Source organism: Brassica rapa, chromosome A03 (assembly GCF_000309985.2).
Source record: "Brassica rapa cultivar Chiifu-401-42 chromosome A03, CAAS_Brap_v3.01, whole genome shotgun sequence".
NCBI classification, from domain to species: Eukaryota; Viridiplantae; Streptophyta; class Magnoliopsida; order Brassicales; family Brassicaceae; genus Brassica; species Brassica rapa.
In genome coordinates this window covers 12806167-12818481 of record NC_024797.2, presented here as the reverse complement: position 1 = coordinate 12818481, position 12315 = coordinate 12806167, and the positions used below count along the sequence as shown (strand labels likewise).

Below are 12315 nucleotides of genomic sequence, written 5' to 3'. Positions count from 1 at the left end.
ACAAGACGGCTGATTTTTATAGATGGCAGAAGGTGCGTCTCAAGCCACAAAATCAGCGCGTGGGTTATGAAAATGGAAAATGCAGTCAACTGTACTGACAGTAACCCAGAATGTCTTTGAAGAACTGAAAACTCCTCAATAAATAGATTTACACATTTATTTTCTTTTTAATTCCTCATTTTGGTGGGAAAAGGCCTCCCTCGAAAACTTTAAAACTTGGGACTTTTAGTAACAAAAAAATAACATGTCCAAAAAGAACGTGACGTTTCCTTTCTAATCCTTTTTCAGGTTATTGTTTCAAATTATCTTCAAAAAAAAAATTTATTTTAAAATTTTCAAAATTCTATATTATATAAAAATATTTTTCTTCAAAAGCAAAATTTTAAACTTAAATTTAAAATTATTTATATTTCATATTGTTATCCTTATATTTTTCATAATTAATTTAAATTCATAAATAATTTAGAAATATTACAACAATATTAATTCATAAAATGTTACACTAAAATATAAAATTATAAATAGAAATAGAAATACATAATTAAATACGAAATTACAACTAAAATATCACTTTATTTCATAAATTATTTTCGTAATACTCACATATATGATCAAAATGCAATTCAAAATAAGAAATAACTTTTTAATTTGCAGATTATAGCTAAAATTGTTGAACTCTGACATTTTTACTTTTCGCCATTACAATTGTTGCTTCTACCACTTATATTGTATCTTTTATCGGTGCACTAATATCATCTTCATCCTCAATTATCATGGTATGTATTATAATGTATGCCGCACAATTTCTGAGAATTTCTTCATTTTCATTCAATTTAAATAGTGATGATGGTGATCAAATTCATTACAGCATCCTATTGGATAGAAAAATCAAATCTCAAAAAGAAGACTACCGAAGTAATTATATGGATGTTGATACTTTGATGGATGCTGGTACTTTGATATCACCAAACGAACAAATCCTTGTTTTTTAAAAAGAAAGTGTAACAAACAGGAGAAAATCATGAGACGATTAAATTACTAATGCAAAAAGAAGCAAAAATGTTAGCTTTTAAAGAAGTAAAAGAGAAAAATAAAATATTACTAAAAAACTTAGTTTCTATCGATTATATCAATACTCGTGTATATATTTGATCAACAAATAATCGTACGGAAAAAACATCAATAACAATAACATAATCCATCTTTGGTTACCCCTGAACTTTTGGACAACACTTTGGAGGTTCCAAATCATATTTATCTGATTATTAGTGTTGTTGTAATACTTAAACTTTTGTAATAATTATGTTTTTATGTATATTTTAGGAAATTTTTTATTAGTTTCGTTTGTAATATTGTTGGTGTCTAAATCTAATTTTAAAATATTTTAAATCTTATTTTAAAATTTTATTTAATTTCATGTGTAAAATTTAAATTTATAAAAAGGTTAAAATATTTATGAGATAAAATTTTAAAGATTAAAATGATAAACCAGAAAATATTTAAAAATCATAAATGTGATGTGTAATTGTAAGAACCAAAATGTGAATAAAAAATATAAAGCTTCAAATTTGAAATTTTGAAAAAAAAAATAGAGAGAAAAAACTCTATATTTTAAATTATAAAATACTCTTTTTAGAGATGCACTTAGAGAGTTACATAAGAAAATTTTGGTTTTTATAGAATGAAGTTATATTGTTTAAAATAAATAAATGAACGGGTTAGATTAGTAAATCGGGGATACAGCTCAGCAAATGTGGCTGATAACATGGTTGGTTACACTTAACATTCATGAGTTATTTGTAGAGATCTTTCATATTAAAGTTGAACCACAGCATGAGAGCTCCAATTGCATTTGTAGGTGAAAGCAAACAATCTTATTAATTACTGTCCTTATCAATTTCAACATTCAACCTAGTTTTCATTTTATTGAATTCCCTGAATTCTTGTTGTCCAAATTAATTTTTTTTTCTTATCTCCTAGTATGATAATAAATATATATACAGTATCGGATAGTCTAACTTTACAAGCTCTTTGTACGGTTCAAAATCATCTAACAAATGTTTCTTTGTAAAATGTTTTAATTAATAAAACAAGCAAGTTCATTAGAAATTTAATTACTGTTGTTTGGTTTGCTTAGAATTTTGCACACATTTTCATACTATGGTTTTTCAATATAAATCACGGATACAGAATTTGTGTCTGATTAGATACAAGAAAGAAACACGCTATAAATGAAATAGAAAGTCATCGTACTGGTTAGCATCCACAACGAAAGCTGAGGAAAAGATCCCCGAAGCCTTCATGCTACCTTCCCTCAATGGGTTGAAAGAGAAGGTATGGAAGGTCAAAACAGTTCCAAAGATTAGGGTGTTCCTCTGGAAAGCTTTGAGTTGTGCCTTACCAACGTCCGATCTCATTTATGCCCGAGGAATGAGAATAGATTTGAGATGTCAAACATGTGGGGACGACAGGGAATCAATTAATCATGTACTCTTTAGCTGCTGTTTTGCAAGACAAGTTTGGGCTCTATCTCCAATCCCTTCGAAAGTGAATGGGTTTGACCATGATTCGGTGTTTGCAAATATGAGTTATCTTCTCCATGGTGAAAATTGGCAATTGTTAACCGAGGAGCAGAGGAGAGTGTGGCCCTGGATTGTCTGGAACTTGTGGAAAAGGAGAAACGAAATGTTGTTTGGTGGTAGATGTCTTGACCCTCTTGATCTGGTGAAGAAAGCGATTACAGAGGCAAATGAATGGTCCTTAGCTCAGGTAGTTGAGGAGGAATGGATCAAAGAGGAGAGGCAAAGGAGTATACCATCTAACCGGAAATGGAAACCTCCAGATTCGAACTGGGTTAAATGTAATATTGGGATGGATCTCGATAAAGGAAAAAGCTTGGTTGGAGGAGCTTGGGTTCTAAGAAATGAGAGAGGAGTAGTACTCTGCCATAGCAGAAGAGCCTTCTCGGGAATTAAAACTAGGGATGAGGCTAGACTGGTAGTGGTGTTGTGGGCTTTGGAAAGCATGAGGAGCCAAAGACAATCTAGAATTGTTTTTGAAGGCGAGTTCAAAGACCTGTTTGGCGCAGCTGAAAGACCACAAGCATGGCCGTCCTTTCTCTACCAAGGTTCAAAGATGGAAAAGGAATTGTCAGAAATTCGACAGTGGAAGCTCTCGGTGATCAGCAGAGAAGCTAACAGAGGGGCTTTTTTCATTGCTCAAAGTGTCACGAAATATGGGCTCATCAACTCGTATGTTGCTGCGGGGCATCCACCCTGGCTTTTCGAGCTCTTTGTTAATGAAAGTCGGACCCTCTGATTGGATGTCTTTTGTGGGTAGCAGGAGGAAATATAAGATCGGTTGAGTGGATGGTGCTGAGAGTGGAGTTTCAAGCCGATCTCTTTGCTCTGTTTTTTGTTTGGAGTTTGGCTTTAGGTTGCTCTGTTTTGTTTAAACAGGGGACTGGTAGCTTTTGTTTTTTTGGTAGTGGTCACTTTGTTGTAGGGGAACCTTATTATATTAATATGAATTCACCTTGCCGGAAAAAAAAAAAAAAGAAATAGAAAGTCATCATGGACCACACATAAGGTATATGCCAAAAAACAAAATAAAAAGATTTTATCCATTTTACAAACTTATCAAAACAAAGAATGAAATTATTATTATTTATGTAGGTGAGTACAAATGTGTATGCGGATTTCTTTTGCTTCCACGCTTCTAATTGTGTGTTGCAAAATTGGACCCGATTCGACACAAGATTGATGATGATTAATTAGTATCGAGAATTATAAGCCTTTTTTTGAATTAAAAAAAAAAGTTAAAGAGAATTATATAGGTGCATCTACCGTCTGTCCGTTCCAATCCGACGGCTGTGGAACACGCCGTACAATTTAGACTCAATCTGACGGTGGAACAAAACAGAAAAGATCGCACAATCCCTCAAATCTAATAGTTGTGTTGTGTTGTGTGTGTGAAGCCGAAACGAACAGAGAAATGGCAGCCGCAGCTATCTCCGCCGGACCAAACCGCCTTATTAGCTCAGCATCCGATGTTCCTCTCCATCTCCTCACCGCCAAGCTCAATCCCGTCTTCTTTCCTTCTGGGAAGACTCAGCATCTGTGGCGCTTCTCTTCGATTCTCCTGCCTACGCGGCGGCGATGCGCGCCGCCGCCTAGAGCCAGTTCTCGAGCTGACGATTCTCCGCCGTTCGACATGTCCGTGGAGACGGCTCTGAAGGTACTCGGTGTCTCTGAAGGAGCTTCCTTCGACGAAATACTCCGTGCCAAGAAGGCGATTATTGCTTCCCGTAAGGACGACCCCAACGCCATCTCCCAGGTGAGTGAATACTCTCTTTCTCTCCAAAGTTCCCATATTTGGAATTTTAGACAATCTCTATTTACTTCATTTGTCTTAGGCGGAGGCTGCATATGACATGCTGCTGATGCAGAGCCTCAACCAACGCCGAGCAGGCAAAGTTGTGAGCAACAACATTCGCTACGCCGATGTTAAATCCACCAACTCTCTTGGCACAGGGAGGGTGTCTCAGTGGATGAAGAATCCACCTGTATCTGTTGATATGCCATCCACTAGCGATTTGGGAATTCAAGCCGGAGTTTATGGAGCAATGATGGTCTTGACTTACGTTAACGGCAGTTCCATAGACTCTTACGCTGGTGCTGATGTGCCAGGACTTATATTAGCCACCAGCTTTGGAGCTTCCCTCTACTTCATGACCAAAAGAAACGTCAAGCTAGGTAAGTGTACCTTCTTCTATTTAACTCACCTCTCTCATGCAGCTTTCAATTTGGTTTGGTTTGGTTTGGTGCAGGGAAAGCAGCTGCATTGACGGCAGGAGGACTAGTGGTAGGTGCAGTGGTGGGATCGACCGTTGAGAACTTGCTCCATGTTGATGTGATCCCCTTTTTGGGTATCCACTCCCCAGCCGCTGTCGTGAGTGAATTTATAGTCTTCTCTCAGTTCCTGGTCTCTCTATGCTTAAGGTAGAATTACTTTAGACATTGGCTTTAGCTCAAACCCTGTGACAATTGGTATATGCCCTCTCCCTTTATATGTATTTTGTACAGAAACACCCAAAGCAAACAACAGCTCATCGTTTCCTTGGAAATTTGAAGTCTCTTTTGTGTAATACCAAATCAAAGAGCAGAGTTGTAAAAATTAACAAACAGAGACAAAGAAAGTAACTACTCTGGTGATCATTCTTTTCCACACTTCACACCTACGAACACTGTTAACAAACAAAACTAGCTGTTGCTCTTTGCTTCGTTCCCATGCAATAATCAATACAGCCCTGTCACCGATACAGCAGGCTCTGGCTCACCTCACAAGGTTTGTATAGAAGAAAACAACAATGATGTACTGTTATGTCATCGGGAATCCCTCGGCCAATCTTTTTGAGATCTGTCGCTTTTCTTGTAGCACAGTTTTTAGCAGCCGCTTTGAAATTCCTTGTCCTCCCATTGACATCCCAATTGTGTAATACGGCATGAAATATTTACGCTGGGAGACACAATTTGAGTTTGCAATATCACTAAGAGACACATTGTCTATGTAATACACTTTCTCATGTTAGTTTTACAAACATAACCTCCAACTAAAAAACCTCCAACTAAGAGAGGCAAAGAGAGAGGTAACTCTTGTTAGCCAATCCAACTAACCAAACTGATATAATATTTTTACCTTTTGTGAAAATGAATAAAACATTTCTAATAACCTTATCTCTTCCTTTATCTTCACAAAATCTATCGTCGTTTCTAATGAATCTTAATTTCTTTCTTCCCCGACATCTTTTTGATCCAGAAATCTAAATCTGAAATTGAACCCCTTTCTCATTCTAATAGACGTCTTCTTTCTCCCTGAATCTCGACATTTTTTTCCCCGAATTTCTTCCCGAAATCGAAATCGACATCTCGATCTCTGTTTCTCGACCTCGAAACTCTGTTCTTTACCGCGTCTGGTGATTCACAGATTAACTCCAAATTGAAGGTTAGGTCCCGCTTCTTAAAACAACTACTTGACTCTGTCTTCTCGGTCCAAACCCTAACTTTTTACATCTTGAGAAATTGAACCCCTTTCTCTAGGCTCAGTCCCGTGTGGAAACGATGGTGGTGGCTGTGGAGGGCGTGGTGGAAGAAGCGGTGGATACCGTAGTGGAGGCAGTGGTGGTTGTGGAAGCGATGGTGGAAGATGTGAGTATGGATACAATGGTGGTGGTTAGTGGAGGTGGCTGCCGAATCTTCATCCACAAAACCTTGAACATAAGACCTCATCCACAAGATCTTCATCCACAAAACCTTGATTCATGTGTCCACATTTTCCCGTGTCCATAATTTTACCATCCACAATGTGTATCTTCATATCTAACTCTTCCACAATTTTTCGTGTCCACAAACACTTGATGCAATGTGCGATTTCTGCTTCAAAATCGAACCATTTTAGCTTTATTTTGTTTGTAATGATATATCTCAATTTTCGTCTCTTTGTTCTAAAATTCGCAGAGAACGGAAAAGAATAGTTTATTCCTTGTCAACGGTTCACCGTAACTATAAGTATTGCGTCCATATATATCCATCCATAAGTATCTGTTAAGTGTCCAAGTTTCTTGCGTCCACATTTTTTCTGTCCATAAATTTTCTATTGATTGTGCTCGATGACTTTTCAAATTTACTTAACTTTTATACTATATTTATGTACATATAACAAGTAAAAAGATAATTAAATAGATTTTAGTTTGCTTGTCCATAATTCTTGTTTCTACAATTCATTTGTAATTTACGTGTTCACAACTCATGAATCCACTTTTTTTTTCTATCCACAATATAGATGTCCATATTTCATTTGTCCACAAATGCTTAATCCAAAAATCTGACATCAAATGGTTAAAATATATATTAATGGATGTTAAAATGTAGAAGATAAAAAGCTAGAATTTACTATGTCAAATTTTTTAATTTTTATACTTTAATATTTGAAAAATAATCAAACTAAGGAACGAGAGGTGAACTTATAAAAATAATAAAAATATATTAAAAAATACAAAAAATTGCAACTCATCGATCAAGTTACAATCATTTAGTCACTCAAACCAAAATCTAATATAAATAAGTTACTATGTGACCAAATCCAATTGACCATGTAGTTTATTTCTTAAAAGGAACAGACTTCCCTTTCCACCTAAAGCAGGGGTAATTCCGTCCACAAAAAAACAGCTGTATGGACAATGTGTCTCAACCACAGAATGTGTCTCTAAAGGTAAGAGAAAGACGTAATGTGTCTCTCTATGTAAGAAGATTATTGGCATTCCCAACAATCATATTCTCCACGTTGGTGCTTATAAGGCAGCTGATATATTGGCACATGAGATCATTTCTAGCAACAACCTCTCATTTCCCATATCTATTTCTAACGTGTAGAGACATCTTTGAGTAATAGTTTTTCTTGGGTTCACCAAACAAATAGTAGTTTGCCATCAAAATATTCATTTTTTGAAAAAAAAAAAAATTAGTAAGTCATATTATATTTTTTTAAGTATAAATAAATAAAAAATAATAGCAAGTGCAAAAAAAAAATGATTTTTTTTAACATTGTTAACACTGTTACCAAAATACTAAACCCTAAACCCTAAATCCTAACACTAAATCTTAGGGTTTAAAGTTTTGTTGAGGTGTTTAGGATTTCAATATGTAGTGTTTATGATTAAGGTTTTACACAAGAATTTAGGATTTAATGTTTAAGATTTAAGGTTTATTGTTCTGCTAACGTCTTTAGCAATGTTAAAAAAAAATTTGACAGCTACTATTATTTTTTATTTATTTTTCTTTATATTTCAAAAACGTAATATAAAATTTTATTATTTTGTTTCCTTTAAAAAAAAATTAATATGTGATGACAAACTATTATTGGTTAGTGAACCTAAAAGTTCTTAAGTTATGTCGCTAAATATCCTTAATGAATTGAAATTATTATACTAATTGCCACTATTATTTTTTTCTTCTTTTAAACGTACTTTTAAAATAAAGAAATAGAACTAAATTAAAATAGGAATATCTTATTTTCTTAATTTTTATTTCGTTTTTAGTCCTATTTCATTAATTAATTACTCTCTTCAATTCTGATTTGAAATCACTTTTCTTTTAATAAATATTTTGAACAGAAAAAAATAGAAAATAACTTAAAATAGAAAAATCTTATTTTATTTCATTACTAACCTTTTAATCTCATTTTCCTGATTATCACTTCTTTTTAATCTCCTTTTCTTAGGAGGTGTTATTGGTTTATATATTTTAATTGATATAGAAATCCATATAGTATTTATAAATCCAAGTAAAATATGCAAATCCGGAGGTTTTTCCTCGGATTTGAGTCTTTGTATTTTTAACTAAAAAATCCAAACAAATCCATTCAAATATATTAGTAAATCCGTACGATTGAATAATACTTTATTTGATATAGAATTTATGAATCATTAAACCAATAACACATGATTTTAATACAGATTTGAAAATCATAGAACCAATAACACTAGATTTAGTTCGGATTTTTAAATCCATTAAAATACAACAACCAATAATCCTTACTTAATTATTTACTTTCTTTCAATTTTATTTGAAAATATTATCTGTATTATTTGAAAATTATTTATATGTTCAGTACTTTAACTAAATTTACGAGTCTATTTCTATCTTTAATAACTGATTTCATTTTCTAACTAGTATGATTTAATAAAATATAATTAATTATAAAGAAATGAAACCGAAATCAAACTTAAACTCTCTCGATTCCTAAATATAATCAAAATTTTATACTAAAATAACTACAATAATGATTTTTAAAATAATTATATATCTAATTTTATACATATAAATTAAATAGTTATAATTTAATAAAAATTTGAACCCAAATACTAATAATTATTATGAGTTATTTATTGGTAAATATTAATTCTCGTGCTCACAAGTCACAATCACCTAGTAATAATTAATAAAAATGTGCAGGCAAAGAAGTTGTTGGTAACGAATACGATAGAGGAATAATTGATGCGTTTGGTCGGTATGTTTAATAATCTGTGAATCAGAATTTTCAAAAAGAAGGGGTGTTGCCAGAACTGACCAAGTCAATGTGAGTGGCTGCTACAGTTGGATAGACATCAATTTAATATTTATGTCGTCTGATTGTTTTTGCCAGCTTATTAAACAGAGATTTTAAGCCCATGTAGAGATTTTAAGCGCTCTCTCTGTGTTCTCTTGATCACAGGAACTCCGAGGATGGATTTCTACAATTCAAATAGAGAGAACAAGTATGGCAAAAGAGCAGGTCAGTTTTCTTTCTTTCTTAGTTTAGATTAGATGTCTTGCAACAAACACTCAAGTGTTAGTGTGTGTCCAGGATTCTTGGGTCACAAAAGTGCTAGCAAGAGCAACCCCTCCAGCCCTCCTCATCCCACCGAGGCTCCGCTGGTGACACACTTCGGCATAAAAAGATCAGAATCAGAGTACGCCTTCCCAGTCTCTGATGACCATACCACTCACTGGAAACAACAACAGCATGCTTCTGAACGTGTCCCTAATTCCGGCCATCGGCCTCCTGTCTACAGACACAGCACGGTACAACTACTAATACTACTACTACTCTTTAATGTGTTTGATTTACACTTTTCTTTCACTTGTCATGGTTTGATCCTTTGTTTTAAAACTCCAGCCCGATCGTCCTAGAGAGAATGGTAAAGAAAGAGGGGAGGACATCTCTTATGAACCTGATGCTGATGTGACCCCAAGGAGCAATGCTTCTATGAGCCCCTTTCGATCTTCCAGAACCCGCACGGTATTCACTCGTTTATGCTCTCTTTTGCATTCTTCCCTATATGAGAAGTAACTGAACTACAACGTTGGGGGTTGTCTGGTCTGTGATTTGCAGCCTGATCGCCGTAGGAGGTCTACCGACTTTAGCAGAGAGCTCTACGAGAGAATGTATGAGGCCCAGGCCAATGTGAGCCCCTTTCACCCCTCCAGAAGCCGCTCTCCAGCTCCCTATAACATGGTACTGATCCTGAATCTCGTGTGTTTAACATTCTTCTTCTTCCCACTCAGAACCAAAATAAGTTGTTGTTCTCTTTGTGATTGCAGCATGATCGAGAGAGAGACTACAGCAGAGAAAGGTACGAGGCAGAGGGCCATATGACTTCACGGAAGAGCGCCCCTTCAAGTCCATTTCATCCATCCCAAAGCCCGCCGCACACAAGAACAATGGTAGGTACACCAAACTCTTTTAAGTCCTTGTTACTTAAAACTCAATTCTCTAATTTTTCTCTTCATGCAGCCTGTGAGATACCAGAAAGGGAAAGATCATTTTGAGGGGATGTACGAGGCGGATGGAGAAGATGTTACACCGGGTAGCAGCCCACCCATGAGTCCTGTTCATGGAGCCACAAGCCGGTTTCCACCACCACCATTCTACTCTTCCAGCGACGAAGAAGACAACCATTCCACCTACCTCTTTCCAGAGATTGCAACTGGACATCGTTCCAGGGGCGTCTCAGGAAGCAACACGGTGCGATTTTCCTCCTGTTGAATACCTCCAAAATAAAGTCTATGAAATAAAACGCTCAAATGCCAAATAACGATTTTCTTGTCGTGCAGCCGGTTCACTACAAATACCAGATCACTGCGACCGAAACCTACGAGCAAGACATGCAGTTTGAGCCGCCCGAGCTGCCTGACGAGGCTGGAAGCTTCACTATGCAGGAGATCACCAAAATGCGAGGAATTGATAGCAGCTACAAGGCAGGAAAGGAAGAGACACAGTTGGTGATCTCCGAGGCTTACGTCTCCGTGGCGAGTTACAAGGTGCGGCAGAGTGTCTCCGCCACGCTCCAGACCATTATGGACAAACAAGGAGATATCGCCGCATCCTCAAAGCTGCAATCCAGTTCAACAAGGTCGTTTTACCTGGAATCCCTGGCCACAGCAGTGATGGAGCTGAAATCAACAGCACTGAGAGACCTGACGAAGGCCCGTGTGGCGGAGATCGAGGCGGTGGTGAAGGACATGGACTCGGTTAAAATTGATATCTCTTGGCTCAAAACAGCAGTCAAAGAACTGGCCGAGGCGGTGGAGTGCTTTGGGCTGTACGACGCTGCTAAGATGGAGAAAGAAGAGTGCAATAGGGGCATGAGAGAGGGGAAGGTAGAGATGGAGGAGCTGAGGGAGGAGTTGAGGAGGAGGGAGAAGGAAACAAAGGAATGCAGAGAGAGGGTGACGGAGATGGCGGGTAGGCTGGGGAAGCTAGAGATGAAGGATTCGAGGGTGACAAAGAGTCTGGAGCTGTTCCAGAGCAAGGTCCACAAATTCGACGGCGAATATGTCCTTGCAGAGATCTAAAGATACCACCAATGTTTCTTTCTACATCCAACGGGCAAATTTACTAAATTAAAAATAATTATTAAAAGTTCGGTGTTACGTTTAAGTCCTAGTAGAGAGTCGATCTCTGTATTTCAGAGCGTGAAGAGTGATCGATGTGAGCTTATCTTATTTGGTTGTCAATGATTTATAACCAAATTCATTTTCTCTCTTCAATATCTTTTGGAAAATTGCCAAAAGAGAACAAAAAAATCAGATTGTTGTTCCTTTGGTATAAAACCAATTTTATCTATTTTTTCTTCTTTTTATCCTTTGTATTTCTGAAAACTAATAAAATAAATAATTTTGTGAATCAAAAAAATTATTAAAAATATAAACAATTAATAAAACATCCATATACACAAGCTGGTAATTTTCTTTTGTTCAAAAACTTGGTAAATAAGATTTTTTAAATACGTTTTATAAAAGTAAAATGCGTCTTCTACGAAAAATGGTATAGTAGAAAACAATTTCTAAAATAAACACGTTCATCTACTTCTTTTATAACGTTCATTTTACTATTTACTAAATTTCTAAAAAAGAGGAATGCGTATTCTACTAATCGTAAAGGTATCCACTTTCCTTCCGAATGCATCTTCTACTTTTATAAAGTATTCTAAATTTCGGAGAATGTGTTTTCTACAATGTACTCTTATGTCTACTCAAAGTAGAAAGTGTATTCAGAATTTTTATCATTCTTCTAAACTTTTAGAAGTCACCTTCTACGGATAAAAATACCTGATTTTTTACGAAAATTAATGAAATTCAGTTAAGGAAATATTCTAAAAATCTCCTAGAAATATTCTAACTTCCTAAAATGTGTTATGGTCGATTTTACTTGAAAAAATTAAATAAAAAAAATGATTATCCCTTCTCTTCTTCATCAATCTATAGTTTTTCCATA

The 12315-nt window shown here is 35.5% G+C and overlaps 2 protein-coding genes across 3 annotated transcripts; both read left to right on the top strand.

Annotated features, from left to right (window-relative positions):
- The first annotated feature begins 3871 nt into the window (after positions 1-3871).
- On the top strand, positions 3872-5216 carry LOC103858407 (protein CHAPERONE-LIKE PROTEIN OF POR1, chloroplastic). The gene is made up of 3 exons (XM_009135770.3): positions 3872-4335; positions 4415-4754; positions 4829-5216. Exons 1-3 carry the CDS (start codon positions 3994-3996, stop codon positions 5002-5004), a joined length of 858 nt encoding a protein of 285 aa, XP_009134018.1. The 5' UTR covers positions 3872-3993; the 3' UTR covers positions 5005-5216.
- A 3727-nt stretch (positions 5217-8943) lies between these two features.
- On the top strand, positions 8944-11676 carry LOC103858406. 2 transcript variants are annotated; one of them, XM_009135769.3, is made up of 8 exons: positions 8944-9135; positions 9271-9330; positions 9403-9620; positions 9715-9837; positions 9931-10053; positions 10140-10262; positions 10333-10563; positions 10653-11588. In XM_009135769.3, the coding sequence occupies exons 2-8, from the start codon at positions 9282-9284 to the stop codon at positions 11391-11393; spliced, it is 1608 nt and encodes a 535-aa protein (XP_009134017.2). In that variant the 5' UTR covers positions 8944-9135; positions 9271-9281; the 3' UTR covers positions 11394-11588. The 2 variants fall into 2 exon arrangements, with proteins under 2 accessions (XP_009134017.2, XP_009134016.2); XM_009135768.3 differs by having other exon boundaries at positions 9072-9330; positions 10653-11676.
- Positions 11677-12315: the final 639 nt, after the last annotated feature.